Here is a 19800-nt window from a genome sequence, read left to right as displayed (position 1 = left end):
TCGGAGCGGCCCACGGCCTACCAGCCTCCCTTGGTGCGCTGTCGGGGTCTTCCCCCGCCTGTGCCCGCCCTCAGCACGCTGCAGGACGCGGAGGACGACGATGACGATGACGATGATGAGAGCGATGCCGACGTAAGATTTGCCTTCTCCTCCAGCGCGCGGACAACTGCGTCCAGTTTGGTCGGTTTCCTTTTCGCCTTCGCTCTCTTGCGAGTTTAAAATGTGATATTAGTAATTAAACTTTGTGTGTGAGTGTGAGTTTTAGAGTGTGATCTATCGTTCTCTATCGTGTGAATGTTGTTTGCGAGTTTTGTAAATGTGTAGAATATGTGTTTGTGTGTGAAATATTAGAGCTGTATTTTCAAAAGCGTCCTCGGCTGTCCTCTTGCAAGGATCAGTGATGCATCTGAGAAATGAGACTGGTAATATTATTAGTGTATTTAGGTAGTAATCTAAAATGTGCCATTGTGTGCCATTGTGGAGAAACCCCTGTAATTCCAGATTCTTAGTACTTAGTTAGGTCTATGTTTATTCATCTGTTCATTCAGATAACCCGAGAAAACTGTACTCTGATTTATCTGTAAGTTAAAGTTTTAATTCGTAATTAAGTAGTTTATCGTGCAAGTCTGTCCCTACAGCTTACTCGAGCAACCCGTACTTTTTCCATAGTGTAATTGAGTTGTTTATTATATTTTTTTCCAGTATACTTTCCAGTATAGGCTGTGGAGAAACCCTTGTAATTACTTCTAAATTTATGGTTACATATTTGTATTTATATGTGACTGTAGGGAAATGTGCGTAGTTCCCAAAATGCTCACCCATTTCTGCATGTGGTCGTGGAGGAACACATGTAATTTCTGAATATTAGGATTAGGCCTACACATCTATTCATGTGTTGTAGGAGTAAACCCCTGTAATTCATTTTTAAGGCATCATTCTGTTTTTACAGATTACTCGAGCAACCCGTACTAGATGCATCAATTTATTCTTAATGAATGATTGAGGTAATTTAAGATATCAATTACGTTAAGTTTATTGTTAAGCTACAAAACATGGGAAAACCACGTCCCTTTGGTACAAACCCCCCAGTGAATTTTTGTACAGAAAAATTTGAGTGTTGTATCGTAAGTATCATAAGTAGTATTCTATAATGTTTCCATCTGTTACCATAAAATATATTGTAAATATATTGTTTGCAGCTAACTTGAAAAAGAAGCTTATACGAGTCTGTGACGTACTGTTGATTTGTACATACCTTTAAATACTTTTTCAAAATAATAACTTGTAGTCATTTGTGTTATATTTAGAATTTGTTCAGAGCAAATGTGTAAATTTGAGATTAATCCATTAGTGCAATGGATATGGATGAATTTTGACCTGTGAGCAGTATGTGGTTATTTTTATGCATGTTATTTATTGAATAAAATATTATTTGTTTTATATTCGTTACATCGGTAGCTTTTATTTTATCTTTTTAATTTATTCCTTCTTTGGATAGGAATGACACTTTTATCTACTGACAATTATAACACATGGTTAAACCGTATAAATTGGAGATGTTATAAATGAGTTCCAGGAAGTACAACTAAAACCTTATAGCTTAACTAAGTGTGAATGCATCTTATTAGATAGTTACTCTTTGAGGCTGGGGTGCAGGCCTTATAAGACCCCAAAGTGGAGAGGACACAGCTTATTTTAAGACACATACTTAAAAAGAATTATTATTACTATTATAAATCGGAGATCAAATACTTTGGTTTTCTGTGACCTAGCACAGTCCTCAACGCCTCTCCGACACCTCGATCCACATCTCGTCTGTCGGGGTCATGATAAAGCCGAACATGGCGTCCTCCTCCGGCTCTGGCACGGGGACACCCTCCGGCATGGCGAAGCGAAAGCCTTGCAGAAGAGCAGCAAGGAACAGGAAAAGATTTTGACGTGCGAACGTCTCTCCGGCACATAACCGCTTGCCTGGAATACAAAACCCGTTGAACTTCAGGATCAAATCAGTTATCCCAAGAACAGCTGTTGTGTTTTTCAATGATTGACATTTTGCAAACTGAATCAAAATTTTATGTATTCAATTTTCAAAAAGGTCCAAAATTTGTGGTCCATTTTAGTTCAAGGTGAGAAACATTTGGTTTGTGGCTCGAATATCAAACATCTGTTTAATCTAACTCGTTGCTTTTATTTGAAAGATAAAATAAATACTCAACACCGCTAACTTACCTAGCCCGAAAGACACGGTGACGTCCTTCTTTTTCAGCTGGCCGTTCTGCTGTAAGAATCTCTCCGGCATAAACTCGAAAGGTTTTTCGAACACGTTGGGATCCCGATGAGCAGCCCACGCGTTCGGGACGATGAGCGTGTTCTGAAGTATAGGAGACTGGGTGTTAAATCCGAGGTGATCCACCAGCGACCAGCGATCACCATTGCGGGGGCCGCCTGCGTAGGTAGGCAACCCAAGAAGCGCGGGAGCGCGATCGGTTGCCTACAGCAGCGGACACAGGGAGAGGAGACTATCGCTTATACCTTCGGGACGTAGTATCCTCGGAAATAGGAGTCTTCGGTAGCCCTGTGCGTGACCGCGAATGGCGTCCCCGTGAGCCGGAGTGTTTCCCTGAGGAACGCCTCGGTGTACGGCAAGCTGCGGAGAAGAAGCGTGCGTTAGGCGCTGTGTCCGAGAACGACGACGACGCCACTCGGTCGCGCTTTTGTCACGTACTCGACTCGGTCGTTGAGGTCAGGAAGGCGGTCCAGGCCCACCACGTCCTTGATCTCCTGGTGCGCGCGCTCAGCCATCTCCGGGTGGCGCATCATGAAGATGACGGCGAAGGTGAGCGCCGAAGGGATGGCCGTGGCCGCGGGGAATATGTAGTCCATGAGCGTGAGCACCATCTGCATCTCTGAAAGCAGAGGGACCTCCTGAGTACAGTAGGAAAGAATACAGTACAGAATAGAAACAACACAGTACGGGAAGTCCGCGCATCCAAATCAAAAACAAACGACGGCGATTATTGCGGGGCGAGTGCGAAGTCGACGCGTCGTTTTGCGTTATTATTATCACACGCTGATAAACCGCTTCGTGTGTGTGTGACACTTGCCTGTGAACGACGAGTCCTCCCCAGCGCGCTTCTGCATCTCCAACAAGTACTTGTCGCAGAAGCCGCGGATGATCTCCGAGTCGAACGAGTCCTTGTGATCCTGGACGTGCGCCTGGCAAACATTAGAAGCCACAACATGAAAAAAGCTCGTGCTCTCGTGGAACAGTAAAGTGTAGCCGACGTGCCCCTGATCATTTCGTAGTTATTTGCCGTTGGCCGACTGCCGCCGGGCACCCTCTAAGTTATACTGTACCGCATGCACGGGTGCGCGTGGGTTTGCCTATGCTTCTTGCCCACTGCTCCTTCTGGCCCCGTGCGAGTGGGCAACCCACCCTCTCGCGCGCATGCGGTCCAGTATAAAATGCGAAAGGGCACGGCGTGGGGTTTCTCCTCGCTCCCGGAGAGCGCCCTCCTCACCTGGATGAAGTGCATGAGGCCGTCGTTGCCGCCCTTGTAGGCCGTGTACCCGGAGAGGCCGGGAGCTACGAAGCGCAGCCAGGGCGTGGCGTCGATGGCGCGCCCGCCGGCGTTGCCCGCCCTCTGGAACTCCAAGACGTGGCGGGCCACGACGCGCGCCGCCGGGTACTGGTCCGGGGTCACCCGGGTGCCGGTCAGCACCGCCAGCGCCATGTTCATGGAGGCGGCGGCGAACACGTCCGGGAAGAGCACGCGGCCACCGCGCGCCACGTCCGCGTCGTGCGGCGTCAGGTTGGCCCGGAGCAGCTGCGTCACGCCCTGCACCTCCTCCAGCACCAGGGCCTCCAGCTTCTCGAAGCGCCGCCCGAAGCCGTAGTCGCGCATGTGGCGGAGGGAGAACCGCCGCTGCACCTCCCAGTACGGGCCGTCTGTGAAGAAGATGCCTGATCGGAGGGACAAGGGTCAGAACGGGGGCGTCCAGGTGCGTCACGGCGGCGGCCCCGGGGCCCAGGCTCACCGTGCAGACGGCCGAACGCCCGGACCCGGCCCGTGAAGCCGTCCGGCCGCCCCTGGAACGCCGGGTGCGAGAACATGTCGCGCACCGTCTCCAAGTCGTTGGCCACGACCATCGGGAAGTCACCGAGGAACAGTCCCAGCAGCGGGTTGCCGTAGTCCTTGGACAAGGCCGCCATGGCCTTCATGGGGTACTTGTTGTTCCTCAGGAGCAGCTGCCATAGGTTGCCCCACACGGGCAGGCGCAGAGGCCCTGGAAATGGAGATCGGTTCACGGTTGTTGCTTGGGTGACGGGGGGTGCACTCGGTCGGTAGTGCAACCCTCGCCCACTCACCTGGGGGGAAGTCTGGCGGCCGGGAGCGCGCGTAGCGGACGAGGCACGCCAACAGGGCGACGAGGAACAGGACGAGGAGGACGGGCGACATGTTGCTCCTGGGGTCGCTGCTCGACTGGCCTGGCCGCGCACTCGCTCCTGCTATTTACCAGAGTGCGCCGCCGATAGGAAAGGGGTTGTGGCGGGAAGCGAGCACTGCGCGCTCCGTTTGAAAGGACCGATAACGGTCAGCATTGATGTCTGCAGTAATAAATATTTTTGTGGCTTTCGGAGTTCATCGAGTCTCTTTATTCATGGTGACATGTGACTTTTATGACTCAAAATTGTAGGTACTTTGCACTTTTAAAAAATGACTAGTAAAGGAGAGGCGTACTGCCGTGACGGCTGTGTCGTTGCCATTTATTTAGAATATCGTGATTATGATTAACAGGGTCATGAACAACTTCTTTGTTTGCATTATATAATGGAAACTCTAATTTTGAGGCAAATCTAAGACTCATTGTTTGATGACCCCCGAACTTTTATTGCTAATTGCGGGCATGATGCGCCGCCGCTGCGCCACTGAGTCTCTCAATGAAAACTGGAGCGATTGGGCGAGCACATGACAGAGCTTCCGACAGAAGACTACGATGCTCTCAATAGATAACGCCTACCAAAGTCCCATTACCGTACCCGCAATTAAGTCTCCAGTCCATCAATTTCATCTTTCCCAATTATTGTCGTTTGATCTTCCTGCCCGTCCTCTGGTGACCATACAACTCTTCTTTGCGGCTCGGTGTCGCTCTTTTCTTTGTCACACTTTTCTCTCACTGCGCTATCGCTGGCGCCGCGGCCAGCTCGGTCCGCTCATCCGGCCTGACTGTGGACGTCGTCCGCCTTGAGCGGCACCGCCTGGTACATCTCCACGGCCTCCTCGCGCTTGCCCCGCCCGGCGCCGGCGAGTCTCCTGCGCACCGCGCGCCCCACCGGCGGCGAGAACATCTCCGGGTCCGGCAGGTCCGCGAAGCCGCCCTTCTGGCCGCGCCGCGTGCGCACAGCCCGCACCAGCGCGCTCACCGCCGAGCCCACCGTGACCGTGATGGCCACGCCGATCACGACGAACAGGAACGGGGAGATGCGGAACAGCGGGAAGAGGTCCTCGTCGTACTCCACCCTGCTGGCGAGCGTCGGCAGGACCGGCAGCGGTGTCGACGGAGCGGTGGTGTTGGTGAGAGTGGCGCTGCGGACGAGAAGCAAGGCCATCATGGTGGGGACCCAGAGGCGCCCACCTATTTAGCGCGTCGCCGACACTACTCACTTGCATCCGTCAGTCCTGGTGGGCAGCATGGGGTAACGCAGTCTGCCGGAGTGCTTGGCCTGAAGGTTACCCAGCGTCACGACCGACATGAAGCCCAAGCTGGCGGAGGCCCCCGTCAGCGCACCCACCGACTCGGCCCAGGGCACGAACATCCCAAGCAGGAACAGGCCGAACGTGGCGCCCGTGGTCATGCCCGTCAGCGACAGCGCCACCTGGGAAGGGCGTGTTGTAGTTGCGAGGATCGAGTCGGAGAAAGCAGCGGCCCTCTCTTTCTTTCTTTCTTTGCTCTTTCAGGGCGTACGCTGAAAGCCATTTCGTACCTCGAGGATGCTGCCCAGCTTCTCAACGACCATCACGAGGAAGAAAATGGCGATCCCCTGAATTAGCGTGATTCCTTTGAGGTAGATGGCGGCCTGTTGCTCTGAGGGCTTCTTCGGGAGCCAGCCCTCAATAAAGTCCTTGTATACCGTGCCAGCCAGCGTGTTGAGGATGGAGGACACCGTGCTGCGGACGCAGGGGGAGGGCAGGGGTTAGACGTCTTTTCTCCCCCTCCCCCCAATACACCCCCAGCAGCGCTCAAGCTCACCTGAGCGAAGCGCTGAACACTCCGGCTATGAATATTCCGGATAAACCGGGGAGGTCCCTTGCGACATCCATGACGAAGTGCGGTACCATTTTGTCAGAATGCGACACGACCTAAAAAATTAACACTTCTTTTCTTTGCTATGCTAACTTGTTACTGGGTTTTTAAAAAAATACTTGAGAACAGAAATGCGTGGGACGAAAGCAGAAGTGATGACATTCAGAAAAATTATTTGCTGGGGCAACCAACCATTGTATGGTTAGGTCAGGGACGACCATAAAATATGGTCGAGACAAACATCACTCATTGGTCACAACTATATTTTGGGGCGCTTCACTTATGAATATTTTACATATTGCGTGATCCTTGAACTAGCCATATGTTATGATAGTTGCTACTGAATTATTTTTTCCTGGGTGGGTCTGGTACGAGGTAACCTTTCAGAGATTGAATGTCCACCCTGTTTTCTGATTCATGGCCATGAACCATTTTTTGCTCCGAGTCACATACACGCGATTCGTATCAAACCTTTTGCGCGATGGGGTCGCAGTCGAAGTAGTATGCGTACATGAGGGTGCCGGTGGCACAAGACAGGACGCGGGTTATCGTGAAGCCGGCCGCCAGCGTGTAGGCCGCCCTGAAGACACACAACGAGTCGAGTCGAATGGGTGGCCTATCCTCCACCACGCAGGCGCTGGGAGGCGCGCGACGACAGGACGGCAGTGTTACCTCTTCGCGGCGCCGATGGTGGGCATGGAAAGGTAGCGCTGCACGGAGGACGGCGCCACGGCCAGCGAGTTGAGGAAGTAGAAGCTCTCGCCGAACACCACGTTCCAGAACGTGGCCCGTACGGTCGGGTCCAGGTCCATGCTGCCAGACAAAGTCGATGGTGAGTTGTCATGTGCAGGAGCCTGCAGGCGTTTCGGGTTAACCTCGACCTCGAGTTACGGAAACGATTCTTACTTGAACAGGTCCAACCGTCCTCCGGCTGCCGCACGGTCCCAGGCGCCGCTCAGGCCGCCCACCTGGGGCAGGGTGGCGAAGATGATGACCACGGACGCGAGCACCAAGCTGACCAGCTGCAGGGCGTCCGTCCACACCACGGCGCGCAGCCCTCCCTGCACACCAAGCACGACCGTTTCCACACTACTTCTTGTGCCGCACGTATTGGGGGAGGCTGCAAAGTACTCACCAAACACGTGTAAAACACGCATATGAGGCACGTGACGGGGTTGATGATTTGGACGTCGACGCCGCTCACTGTGAACCAATAGAAGCAAAGGATAACGAGGAAAGTGAAGACACGCGAGGATGATGAAATCCCCACCCACTTTGCGGAGATGGTGGCTAGAGTGTCCTTAGAGCAATATAGGTGAAACTGAAGGGCATGCGCCTACCTTGGTGGAAAGCGAGGCACGGGACGTACATCACGATAGGCATGTAGAGGAACTGGAAGAGACATACTCGCTTTACATGCCGTTACTGCACGCGGATCGGGCAATTAAATTAGTCCATACAGATTGACTCACCGATCCTATAGTGTAAAAGACCGATGAGAGAGTGCGGATCCTCTTGTCAAACCGATGCTCCAAGTACTGAAAGTTTGAAGACAGAAGAGTAATCGAAAAATAATGCAACCATGCTGCTGATCGCTTTTAGGGAAAAGTGGACCTCTCACCTCGTAGCTTGATTCGTATTGGAGGTCATAGAAGGTCGGAAGGAAGAAGTGTACAACTAGAAGCACCACAGGTATGCCAAGCACAGCAACGAGTGCGATCTGAGGGCCGTACGTGTACATGTCTGACGGCACGACCAGCACCGACACACCGGATATGTTGCTATGAATTCAATTCACAAGAGAAGATCGCATTCAGGCAAAAACAAATAGGAAGTAGATAGATCTGCAGCATAACGAACGCGCGAGTAGAATGGGTAGCCTAGCTCTAGGGAGCAATTGCTTTATTTCTGCAATTTTGAACTGGCACTCAGAGTGACACAGAGTGATTATAAGTTGCAGGTACAGGAAGTACGGATAGAAAGTGAGATAAAGAAGGATCGCGCACAGTATAGTGGTTCAGAGAAAACCACGAGCCGTAAAGAAAACACGCTTGGATGAGAAATCAGCATGGTGTTTCGTTCATCTCAAGAAATGTGGAAAACGTCTTCTTTAAAATTTGGGGTAAACGCCATGACCATAATCTCATTCTTCTTTTTGGTCTCGAGATTTAGGGGAAATACTCAACGACAGTTCCCCGTATGCTAACCTGGCAATGAGGGACATGGCGATCGGGAACACCCCCATGGAACGACCGCCGAGGAAGTAATCAGACATGGAGTTCTGTTTCTTGAAGAAGCCGTAGTACACGCCCACCAGGGCGGAGAGCAGCATCATGACGACGAACGAGGAGTAGTCCAGCGCGCCGAAGCGCAGCGCCTGGTGTTCGGGCTCGCCTTCAACTTCCATGCTATCAGGTAATTTGAGTTAGACAGAAATACATTGAGTTATTTCGAAATGTACAAATGCCAAACACTATAAATCTGAAGTGCCGAGCAGGTAGGCGACTTATCTCGCGTGACCTTGTAATTTAGGCTACCAAAGTAATCCACTTCTTGCAGTTGCCTAAACTCTTGGTTGTCCATTTCACATTCACACCGCACGAATACTCTTCTCGTATAGGTGAACCGGTGTACGAAAACCAGCAGGAACCCAGGAGGTGTCTGAATCGAGGCACCTCTTGGCACTCCAGATTTACAGTAAACATAGATGCCAGAAGTAGAGGCTTTCCACTTACGCGAGTTGATGCGTGTGTGACGGTGGCTGCCAGTAAAGTGCGGAGGATGCACCGGGCTCCGCCGCGGAGGGCTCCACGCCACGCGCCACCACCGCACCTTCCTGACGCCAACCACCAGAGGCCACGCCGCCGCCAGAACACGCCGCCACGCCTTATCGCCAGATTTTGCTATTTACTCACCAGGAGCCACGGCAACAAGACAGTGCTCTCGTATGACTTGGCATTGAGTTATCAAAGATAACGCTGGATAATTAGCCTTGTGCTCTGCGCTGCGACGGGACGGAGGGTCGCAAACAGAAGTAAAGAAAATGGAATGCTCTCTCTTTCTTTTTTTCTCAAAATCGGAGTTTATTCATCACAGCCGCAAGTACGAGAAAATTTCCCGTATTGGATTACAAGTTCAATGAGAAAATAGGTTGGCACCCGAAAAATTACATTAATTAATAATTTCTTACGATGGCATTGATAATCATGATCGGTTGGTTTTCGCTTTGGTTTTTGTTCTGACCAGTTTTGGTCGGATTTTTGGTATCTATCGTCTTAACCTAGTTCATAACTGATAAAAAACACAAACTTAAATTACGTTATCGCAGCAGGTCCCCGTCCTCACCCTCACGCCTCCTCCTCCTCCCCGATGTCGGCCGTCTTGGCCTGCTCGGTACCGAGCTTGGCGGCGTCCTCCACCGTGTCGGGCAGGCTGGTCTTGCTCGTCTCGGGGAAGCAGACGGCCAGGACGCTGTTGGCGAGCGTGGCGCAGCCGAACACGATCATGGGCAGGGAGTGCATGTAGCGGCCCAGGAGCGGCGTCTGCGGTGCCAGCATGGAGCCCAGGTGGCCGAGCGTGGACGTGAAGGCGTACAGGGAGTGCCGCACCTTGGTGGGGAACATCTCGGCCGCCACCACGTAGATGACGGTAAAGGACACGGTCACGCTCAGCTTGGCCAGCATGACGGCGAGCGTGCGCGGCCAGGGCGAGGCTGCAACACACGAGGGTGCACGTCAGAGGTCTCCGCACGGCGCTCTGGGCGGGCCGCCGTCTGCACACGGCTGCCCGGCGGGCGGGCCTACCCAGCGCGTGGCAGGCGCTAGCACCGGCGCCACCTCGGGCCACGTTCACCAGTACCTACCTTCCTCACCGCTCGGGATGAAGTGGTAGGAGAAGCAGCACACGGAGGTGATGATCAGGAACACGCACAGGGTGATCCTGCGCCCGAACCGGTTCATGAACCTCCACGCCAGCAGCGCGCCGGGGATCTCCACCAGGACGACGAGCACGAAGTTGAGGTAGCGGTCACCCGACAGGTGCACCGAGTAGATGGAGAGGCCCTCGTACACGAACAGGTTCACGATCCTGCGGGCAAGGTTTCACGTGAAGGCCCTGGTGCTGGTGCTGGCCGCCGCCGGGGACTCTCCCGTGGGTGAGCAGACTCACCAGCAGACGCAGCAGTTGATGAGCCTGAGCACGAGGATGCGCGTGCGCAGCAGCTTCTTGAGCTCCTGCGAGAAGGCCCTGTTCTCGGGCGCGTGCTCGGCCAGGCGCATCTGCTCCGCCTTGGCGAGCTGCTCCTGCTCGATCTTGTCCAGGTGCAGCTCGGCCGAGGCGTGGCGGTTGGTGCGCGCCGCCCGCCGGATCATGTCGCACGCCTCCTTGGTGCGGCCGCGCGCCACCAGCCAGTGCAGCGACTCGGGCACCATCCAGAGCACGGACAGGCTGGCCAGGCCGATGCAGTAGCTGAGGCGCAGCAGCCAGCGCCAGTACGGCATGCCCCACGCGATGCCGCCCAGCCCCGCCAGCCCCAGCCCCCACACCACGTGGCTGTACGCGCTCCAGCCGCCGCGCATCCGCGGGGGCAGCAGCTCCATGCCTGTCGACAACAACAACAGTCTGTGGGGTAATCCGCTACAACACAATCGGAACCGACAGAAGAAAAGCATGACTGCCCGATCTGTTTCCTCTTGAACGCCGATTGGTCGGTGTGGTGGGCAGCCCATGAAAGTGCAGAGGGAAACAGATCGAACAGCCTCTCTTCTTTAGACTCCAGTTGGCTTGCAGCGAAACACCGTATGACCGGCGTCCCTCGATCGTCGTCGCACTGCAACTCGGAGACTCACCCATGATGAAGGCGGCCCCGGACACGCCGTCGTAGAACATGGGGTTGAAGAACTCGAGCACGGCGTACATGGCGTAGTTGGTGGAGAACGACATGATGATGCCGATGACGCCCGCGACGCTGAGCCCCGCCAGCATGAGGGTGCGCCGGCCGAACTTGTCCGAGAAGCAGCCCGACAGCGGCACCCCGATGATGCGTCCAAAGTTGTTGAGCGTCCCTACCAGAGTCAGCTTCCACGCGTTGTCGGTTTCGCACGTCGTCAGGTCCCACTAAATCGAACAGTTTCGTATGAATTTTCAGTTTCCAGATTTCTTTGTAGTGCAAAGTTTGTTTTGGGGCACCCCTTTTACCTCTGTCATGATGGACAGGTCCCTGTTGGGGTACATGTACTGCCCGCAGTACTCCGACACGTTGCTGAACGCGATGTGGCACCCGGGTGACCTTCCGGTCCCCGGTCCCGTTGCAGATCCGGTTGGAGTTCCGGTTCTTCCCAGCGGGACGTAGCGGCGGCAGCGGTCAGGCGCGCCATCGACGTAGGGCACTGCCGACTGCAACCAGCGTGGGTACATTTCGGCGGAGTCCAGCGTCTCGCATTCGGGGATGTAACACCTGAGCGAGGAAGAGAGGCAGGTAGAGAGCCTTCCGATTAGAAAGAACCAGTGCAACGCCGTGCACCGTTCGAGTTGGGGTTGCCACGAACCGGAGTATTAAGAAAAGAACGAATGCATATGACTGAATTTCTAATAATCGTTAGACGAATCAAAAACAACAAGAAACCACCATCAATAATTGCAAGAGACGAGACAGCATTTCTCAACTACTTACGTTTCAGGGGGGCCGTCTACCTGGATTTGAAATCCTGGCGCCAAACCGGCGCCTTTCTCCGCGCTATTTTTAAACACACGTGGTCGTCACACGTGTTCGAATGCAAATTTCCCTCTCCCCCTCGTGACAAACTTCGACACACGGAGCTGCACCGCCGGAGGCAGCCGGAGGCGGTTGCGTCAGCGACGGCGACTCCGAAGGAGGCCGATGTCCCTTCGACGCGTCGCGTTGCCGAAGGGATCTCATAACTGCAAGTGCGAACTTGGAGGGCGTTTCCTTTTCCTTACCTGTAGTCAGACTGTATTGTGGTAAACACGTATGAGAGGTAGAAGAGCGCCTGGAAGATGTACGGCACTGATATAAGTAGGAAGGTGAAAGACTGGTATCGACCCCATTTCCGGAAGATTGTCCTTTCCAGCGCTTGATCGATATCCATTCTGATTTAATTTATGCGCTGAAAAAAGAAATGAGAAGACGCAAATTACTAATCGGTAAATTGCAAGAAGGGGCCAAATAAACATTCGGACTCGGAAAGAAGCATAATAGAAGCCGTCCAATCACCACTTCAATCGAAAATCTTCTTCTTTAAAAATTGAACGCTTAATATCGCTTAACGCGAAAGCCACCAGAAAACGTCACTTTCAAGCCCCCACTTTTGCAGGTTGTTTACGGATACTCCGCACGTATCCGTAACCTCAGGATGTAAAAGCACGAACACCTAAACCTGCACCTGGGAGGGGGAGGGAGTGGGAGAGGGAGGCTCCGGGGAGCTCCCAGCAGCACGGGTGCACTCACCCGTCGAGGCCCTGCTCCGGCTGCGCCCTGCTGCGCCCTGTTGGTCGGCGCGGGTGGGGCCCTCCTTGTCCGCCGCTGGTCCGCGGTCCTCTGAGGACCCCGATGGCGCTGTCTCTGGCGCAGTCGCCGGCCTCGTCCCGCACAGGCACAGGCCTTGGGACGGCGGCGAGCCCTGGCTCTCGGCGTCATGATTGGTTCTTAATAGAGAAGCGACCAAACTCATTGGCTGCGTTCGCCGCGCATGAGGGGGCGCCATGCACTAGTGTGTGCGCCGGTCCGGCTCTGCCCGGCTCGCGCGCCTCCCGCCTCGGAGGCAGCCGTGACGGGCATGTTGGCTGGTCATGGGCTTCATTGCTTCGCGTCACCAGAGAGCGCCAGCGTGGGGTGTTGTTGTTGTAAGCGTTTCTGTAGCTGAAGGATAGCTTGAGCATCTTGGTTTCTTGGTTTACGGATAAATTGCTACTTTTCTGAAGGATCTCTAAAAGACGGTCTCATACAACGTCACCATACAAGCACTCTCACCACGACCTTCATGGTGATTGCTGCTTGCTGGTCAACGAGAGAATGATGTCCACCATCAGCCATCGTGGCCATCGTGGTCTTTTATATGAAAAGACAGACGGGGACGCCTCATTTTACTGTACTGTGCGCGATCGGTTCCCGAGCGGACATTCCTTCCTCGGACCTGACCTGCCTTTCACACAAAAAGTCTTTTGTCGGGCAGTGGTAGGGGTCACTTCTGCGGTCACTGAGACCTTCCGGGGCAAAACGTCCCCTAAAACGAAAGTGAGAGTGTCGAGCCAAATATCAATGATATTTACTGTACAATTTCGGGTCCCAGCCAGGCGGGTCGTATATAAAGGCAAGGTGTGAGAGATTCGATATCAGTCGCCAACAGCCACCAGCACAACAAGCACCATGAAGTTCCTGGTAAGCAGCACAGTTCTGTGTTAATCCCTCCAAATGAAAGTTAAGTATACTGGTCGTTTGTGTTCATAAGGCTGCTCTCTTTTCTCGCCCAGATCGTCCTTGCCCTGGTCGCTGCGGCCTCCGCCGCTCCCCAGTTCTTCTCCAAGGAGGTGAGGAAGATGGTCGTCCCCAGCGGCGCCTGGGAACGCCACGAAGAGCACCACGAGATCCCCCAGGCCCGCATGTTGGTCCAGGGCAAGTCCCACGGCGCGGTCCTGACTAAGGAGGGTGGTGCCCAGACCCTGGAGGAGTCCTTCGACATGAACGAGCCCGGCCGCTACCTGTACCACTTCAAGACCAACAACGGCATCGCCAAGATGGAGCAGGCCGCCCTGGAGAAGGATGCCGGCAAGGTGCAGGGCGCCTACGAGTGGACCAGCCCCGAGGGCCAGAACTTCAAGCTGGAGTACGTCGCCGACGAGCTCGGCTTCCACCCCGTGGCTGCTCACCTGCCCGTCGCCCCCGCCGCCCCCGAGATCCCCGTCGCCATCCAGCGCTCTCTGGAGTGGAACGCCGCTCACCCTGAGGAGGACGACTCTCAGATGTACGAGCAGCCCCAGTCCCAGATGTACGCCCAGCCCCAGTCCCAGATGTACATCAGCAAGAAGACCATGTACTAAGCTTGTTTTTGTGAATTATAATAATTTATTCTATTACACCCTGGATCTTTTACCCCAAAAATCTTTATTATTATTATTTTTGGAATGAAATGCTTTGGCCATCTCTAAAAGTTTGAATGATTAATATTTTAGCCTTTTTATCTTGGAAAGGCAATTATGGTCTGACAGTTGCCCAAAACACTGAAATTGAGTGTACTTTCGCACCTGCTCGTAATTGATTTTTACTGTGCGCCATCAAGGAAGATGGTTTTGTGGGGTTTGTCTTGTGGGTTTTGAGTATGGAGCATAGAATTTACTCATTCTATTTTCCACAGTGTGGTGGTACAGCCCGTATTTTGTGTACAGTCCATTGTGTGACAGGAAATGGGGTGCCACCGGGTGGTATTCGTCAAAAAGAACGATGATTTCATCGTTCCAAATAAAGTAGGCGATATTATTTATTCTAGAAATAATTAAGACATGCGCTGTCACAAAAGTCCTTCTAGGACCATCGAGATTGATCACATTTTGTGGTTTCTATAATGCACGTTCAAATTTTGGCGTGGGTCGACAAATTGCTTTTTCTTGAGTTTTCGCCGTTGGTTTCCAAAGGCAATAGCCCCCTAGGAAAGAAGACTAAATACTCACAAAAAGACACGACGCCAAAAATGAGATCATTTCACTCCAAAATTTAAAAGAGCATTCACTAGCGCCGACGACACTGAACAAGTCTTTTAGGGGAGCGTCAAGTGTCTGAGGCCGTGCTCGTCGAGCCGACCTTGGCGGTGCGTGACTAGAGGTGCGTGACGAACGCCTCGGGGATGGTCAGGGCAACCTCGACCGGGGTCTGGGTCTGGGTCAAGGCCGGGGCCGGGGCCGGGGCCGGCGCCACGGAGGAGGTCTTACGCCGCCTCATGGACTTGCGGCCCAGGGCCTCGGCCTCGGCGATCGTGTCGGGCAGGGCCTCGTCGCCCATGTCCGGGAAGGTGAGGGCGAGCAGCCCGCTCACCATGGCCGCGCCACCGAACACCAGCATGGGCAGCGCGTCCAGCAGGCGCCCCAGCTGCGGGGTCTGCGGCGCCAGCACCGAGCCCATGCGCCCCATCGTGGCGCACGTGGCGAACAGCGTGGCGCGCACGCTGGTCGGGAACAGCTCCGTGGACAGCACGTAGATGACGGTGAACGAGATGGTGACGCACAGCTTGGCCAGCAGCACGGCGGCCGTCCGAGGCCAGGGCACGTCTGCGGCAGAGGGAAATGAGCGGGTTACGAACTTTCAGACGGAGATCTCCGTAAGTTGTAAATTTTAAAGGACCCGTCATCTTATCGCCTTCCAAGAACTCGTAGGGTCCTTGAAAGTACTCGTACTGTGTACTGTGGCACTGTGGCCCGTGCGCTAGCCGCCCTCCTTACCCGCGGGGAGGAAGTGGAAGGCAAAGCAGCAGAACGCCGCCAGGATGAAGGAGCCACTGAGGCTGAGCCGCCGTCCGAACAGCGTCATCATCTTGGCCGTGACGAGCGCGCCGGGGATCTCGATGAGCACGACCAGGATGAAGTTGAGGTATCGGTTGCCGGCCATCGTCACCGAGTTGATGGACAGGCCGTCGTAGACGAACATGATGGCGACCCTGGAGCAGCGCAAGCAGCGCACGAATCCCGTTGTCACGTACGACGAGAGATGCGGGGCGGGCGGCGCGCCGCGGCCAGTACTGCACTGATTAATCATTACCATGCGAAGCAGCAATTGAAGAGGCGGAAGGCTAAAATGCGGGAGCGGAGCAACGCCATCAGCTCGGTGGAGATGTCGGGCTTCTCATCCGCGGACCCGTCGCTCTCCTGGGGCATACAAAGGAACGACAAGAGTGAAGAGAGGGCGGACGGGGGGGTGCAACCAGAGGAGCATCTTACTGGCGCGCCCAAGCTCTGTCGAGGGCTCTACCTTGGTGACCCCGGACAGTTCCACCTTGTCGAAGTTGATTTGGCACGTGGACTCCGATCGGTTCATCTTGGCCGCCTTCCGGAGTATGTTCTGCGCATCCCGGACGCGGCCCTTGGACACCAACCAGCGCATGGACTCGGGCAGGAACAGCCTGGGCGACGACGTCATCGTCAGTTAACTCGTGTTGAAATTAAGACGTTGAGAGCCGCCGTCTGATCCCTTACCACAACAAGGGCAGCGTGAGCAGGGCCGAGCTGTACAGCGCGCGCAGCAGCCACCTCCAGTAGGGCAGCGCCCAGGCCACGGCGCCCAGCAGCGCCTGCCCCAGCGCGAACACCACGTGACTCGCGACGCTCCACGCGCCGCGCGCCGAGGAGGGCAGCACCTCCATGCCTGCCAAAGGGACGAAGCCTCAGAATTTGAGCGGTCACCTTTACGTCACCTACGAACTCCCGCCCGGGTTGCTTCTGAAGTAGGCAGAGCCGCGAGCAGAGCCAAGGAAGACGCCACTCACCCATGACGAGGGCCGAGCTACCCATGCCGTCGTAGAACATGGGGTCGATGAACTCGAGCACGATGAAGAACATGTAGCTGGGCGACACGGAGCGGGCGATGCCGATGACGCCCGACACGGCGAGCGAGGCGAGCAGGATCGTCTTGCGGCCGTACCTGTCCGAGAGGTAGCCGGACAGCGGCAGGCCCAGCACGCGCCCGATGTTGTTCATCGTCCCGACCAGGGTGACCTGCCAGTCGCCGCCGGACGCGCACGGCGTCAGGTCCCACTGTGGGACAAACACACTGCCGGTCAGCACTCTCCGTCCCTAGGCCTGCGAGCTTCGCGGCCGCGGTGAGCACGTCCCCGTCGTCGTCGCCCTCACCTCCGTCATGATGGACAGCTCCTTGTTGGGGTACACCCACTGCGTGCACTCCTGCGTCAGGTTGCTGAAGGCCTCCGCGGTGCAGGAGTCGCCGTCGATGCCGGGGAGCGCCACGAAGCGGCGGCAAGGGTCCGGGAGGCCGTCGGCGAGGGGCACGGCCATGGGCAGCCACGAGGGCGCCATCTCGGACAGCTCCTGGTCGCACTCCGGGATGTGACATCTGTGCGGGACACACTCAGAACTGTCAGCAGCGGCCCTCGCACCAGTAGCGCCGCACGGCCCGAGAAGCGCCTGCGGGTCGTGGGGTAGGCAACCCACAGTGCGCTGGTGTGGAAAGCACGGCCTACCCAAGCCGACAGCGACGACGCAGCGGCGCAGGGTAGCTTCGGATGCAGGGAGTAACCATGTTGAGTACCGGAAAACAGCTTATGACGAGGGGGCAATAACTCCCTTTTGAAGTGTACACATGATTCCCGAAATACTTGATTCCCAGTGATTCGCGGCTATTCCCGCCCGCTTATATTTATTCCTTAGGTTTTCTAGTTGTAGAAAACGCTTATTTCGACTACTCTGTACCAGTTCCGCTAGTTTCCCGCTTAGTTTAAGCGATTTCTGTTGATTTTGATCAACTTTTATCGTGGTGATTCCCAGGCAGGTGTACACATGATTCCCGGAGTTTTTGCCCCCTCGGCTTATGCAGTTTAAAGGGTATTTTGTAAGTAAATTTTCTTGATTTTCTTTAGGTGCAATACATCAAATATATTGATGGGCACGGTCAGACTGATTGTGTGTGATGGATGCATTATCTGCACTAACTTCGTTAAATAAATCGTGAAAGGTCGTGTGGGGGGTCTACAAAACTCGACAAACAAGTGAAAATGTAAATTTTTTCGGTTCCTTTGACTGCAGGCCAATTTGGATGGCTTTGATGACTTCTGCTGCATCGTTCTGTTCCCTCTTTGAAATTGGTTTTGAGTTGAGTATACGAGAGGCCTCTTGACCCAAGCTATTTGAGCCTCAACCCCGCGGCTGTGCCGCGCGCGTGCAGTGCCTGCCCACTGTACCACCCGCGGACCACCAAAAGATAGTGCACACTACTTCGAAAAAAATGGTGAGCTATTTTCGGCCAATTTTATCAGCTACCAAGAGAAAGGTCGACAGGTGCTTATTTTCTTACCTGTGATCCGATCGGAGAGTGGTGAAGACGTAGGAGAGGTAAAAGAGGGCCTGGAAGACGTAGGTCATGCAGATGAGGGACAGCGTGACGAGGTGGAAGCGGCCGAACCGCTTGCTGAGCGCCTCCAGAGCAGGCTCGAACTCCATCCTGGCGATCTCGCGGTCTGGAGAAGAGACCAGAGCAGAGCGGTATAACGAGACTCTCTTGCCCAAATCTACGATATACGATTGCTCCTCTCCATACCTCAACGATCCTAATGGACGGTCTCTGAATTCGTTGAATAAATTACGTTTAGCAGCGTATAGAACTTTGTGGTTCCCGTTATTTTACCTGGGATGTTCGTATACCTCTCCAACGCGGGTCGAAAGTCAGTCGGGGCCCAAAGAGACAGACCAGCCCTCTGACTGGAAGGGAGGTTCCGACGACGGAAATGCGAAAATAGAAGAGAAAATGCAGGGCAAAGGATCACCGACAGGTTTCCCATCGATCTCTGACTTGTCTGAAAGCTCGTTTTCCTGTTTTACAAACTGATAGCAGCCACATTCCAGAGATGGCACCGGGCTAGAGTCCAAGAATAGGGTAGAAACGTTCTAACGGGCTTTGATGTTTAAAGAAAAAGTGAGAGAAAGCGCCCTAAAATTCACATGTGCTTTTTAGAAGAATTATTGCCAATTATTGTTAGTCTCTTAAATATTTTGTACACATATTAAGTTATAAATTGAACTCTTTGGGGAAGGGGCAGGGGTAAACGGGGATGTCAGCAATTCCGTGAGGAAATTTTTTTCCATACATGCTGAGCTTAACGAAGTAAGGACACGCATTTGAAAAACAGAAAACTGAAAATAACTCGGTGAGGAGCAGAGTGCAGTCATGAAAAGGGAGGAAAGTACGAAAGTACGCCCCTCTGACCCAGGGACACACTCATATAACGGCCACAGTTAGTTCTCGTCTCAATTGAAGAAGGAAAAGTGTAATTTCGGAACGAGATCGAATTTCGACGGATTCGGTATCTATGTGAAGTCAGACTGATAAAGGATGCCACTAACACTGGTTGTTGCGCTCACCTCTGCACTTCAGAGTAGAAGATTGGCTGCTTGTCCGCGGGGGGTGGTGTGGAGTGTGGGCGGCGCCCTGGTCGGCCCGTCCCTCAGCCCCTGTGTTGACGCATCAGGCCCTCTGGGGCCGCACCGCGAAGCAAGCGAAGCAAGCGAAGCAAGCGAAGCAAGCGAAGCACCCCGAAGTCTTGGCTGCACTCCGCTGCGCTCTCGTGGGCTGGCGCTGGAGCTGCCTGGCTCTGCCCCGCGGTGAGCCTGGCCTGGGCCTGGCCTCGGGTCGGGTCGGGACGGGCCGGAGCGGACCTAACCGTCGCGATGGTCCGGCAACGTGACAATAAGCTGCCCAGATGAGGACGTTCAGGACGACGGCACGCTGCGCCACCGCTCGCGCCCCGCTCCGCCCTTCCGCGC

General features: G+C 54.3%; 5 protein-coding genes across 5 annotated transcripts; 1 reads left to right on the top strand and 4 right to left on the bottom strand.

Annotated features, from left to right (window-relative positions):
• Nucleotides 1–1393: 1393 nt before the first annotated feature.
• Nucleotides 1394–4601, bottom strand: LOC113203446 (probable cytochrome P450 304a1). The gene is made up of 8 exons (XM_026418191.2): nucleotides 4370–4601; nucleotides 4039–4287; nucleotides 3522–3964; nucleotides 3105–3216; nucleotides 2726–2906; nucleotides 2533–2647; nucleotides 2230–2371; nucleotides 1394–1971 (listed from the first exon to the last, which is right to left on the bottom strand). The coding sequence occupies exons 1-8, from the start codon at nucleotides 4458–4460 to the stop codon at nucleotides 1781–1783; spliced, it is 1524 nt and encodes a 507-aa protein (XP_026273976.1). The 5' UTR covers nucleotides 4461–4601; the 3' UTR covers nucleotides 1394–1780.
• A 131-nt stretch (nucleotides 4602–4732) lies between these two features.
• Nucleotides 4733–9202, bottom strand: LOC113203296 (sodium-coupled monocarboxylate transporter 1-like). The gene is made up of 13 exons (XM_026417939.2): nucleotides 9042–9202; nucleotides 8514–8714; nucleotides 7928–8087; nucleotides 7779–7844; nucleotides 7647–7698; nucleotides 7442–7509; nucleotides 7213–7367; nucleotides 6979–7119; nucleotides 6778–6886; nucleotides 6253–6362; nucleotides 5987–6170; nucleotides 5667–5878; nucleotides 4733–5588 (listed from the first exon to the last, which is right to left on the bottom strand). Exons 2-13 carry the CDS (start codon nucleotides 8711–8713, stop codon nucleotides 5216–5218), a joined length of 1830 nt encoding a protein of 609 aa, XP_026273724.1. The 5' UTR covers nucleotide 8714; nucleotides 9042–9202; the 3' UTR covers nucleotides 4733–5215.
• A 162-nt stretch (nucleotides 9203–9364) lies between these two features.
• LOC113208421 (solute carrier family 22 member 21-like) lies at nucleotides 9365–12933 on the bottom strand. The gene is made up of 7 exons (XM_026425426.2): nucleotides 12773–12933; nucleotides 12265–12431; nucleotides 11503–11761; nucleotides 11154–11421; nucleotides 10474–10906; nucleotides 10169–10392; nucleotides 9365–10018 (listed from the first exon to the last, which is right to left on the bottom strand). The coding sequence occupies exons 2-7, from the start codon at nucleotides 12411–12413 to the stop codon at nucleotides 9654–9656; spliced, it is 1698 nt and encodes a 565-aa protein (XP_026281211.1). The 5' UTR covers nucleotides 12414–12431; nucleotides 12773–12933; the 3' UTR covers nucleotides 9365–9653.
• Nucleotides 12934–13534: 601 nt separating this feature from the next.
• Nucleotides 13535–14397, top strand: LOC113202443 (endocuticle structural glycoprotein SgAbd-2-like). The gene is made up of 2 exons (XM_026416706.2): nucleotides 13535–13702; nucleotides 13795–14397. The coding sequence occupies exons 1-2, from the start codon at nucleotides 13691–13693 to the stop codon at nucleotides 14359–14361; spliced, it is 579 nt and encodes a 192-aa protein (XP_026272491.1). The 5' UTR covers nucleotides 13535–13690; the 3' UTR covers nucleotides 14362–14397.
• A 383-nt stretch (nucleotides 14398–14780) lies between these two features.
• Nucleotides 14781–19745, bottom strand: LOC113201847 (organic cation transporter protein-like). The gene is made up of 9 exons (XM_026415839.2): nucleotides 19399–19745; nucleotides 18335–18497; nucleotides 17158–17377; nucleotides 16794–17061; nucleotides 16504–16672; nucleotides 16280–16430; nucleotides 16070–16176; nucleotides 15754–15968; nucleotides 14781–15582 (listed from the first exon to the last, which is right to left on the bottom strand). The coding sequence occupies exons 2-9, from the start codon at nucleotides 18478–18480 to the stop codon at nucleotides 15134–15136; spliced, it is 1725 nt and encodes a 574-aa protein (XP_026271624.1). The 5' UTR covers nucleotides 18481–18497; nucleotides 19399–19745; the 3' UTR covers nucleotides 14781–15133.
• Nucleotides 19746–19800: the final 55 nt, after the last annotated feature.

This window comes from Frankliniella occidentalis, unplaced genomic scaffold, assembly GCF_000697945.3.
Source record: "Frankliniella occidentalis isolate FOCC.00 unplaced genomic scaffold, Focc_3.1 Scaffold322, whole genome shotgun sequence".
Classification (NCBI taxonomy): Eukaryota; Metazoa; Arthropoda; class Insecta; order Thysanoptera; family Thripidae; genus Frankliniella; species Frankliniella occidentalis.
This window is presented reverse-complemented; position numbering and strand designations above follow the sequence as displayed.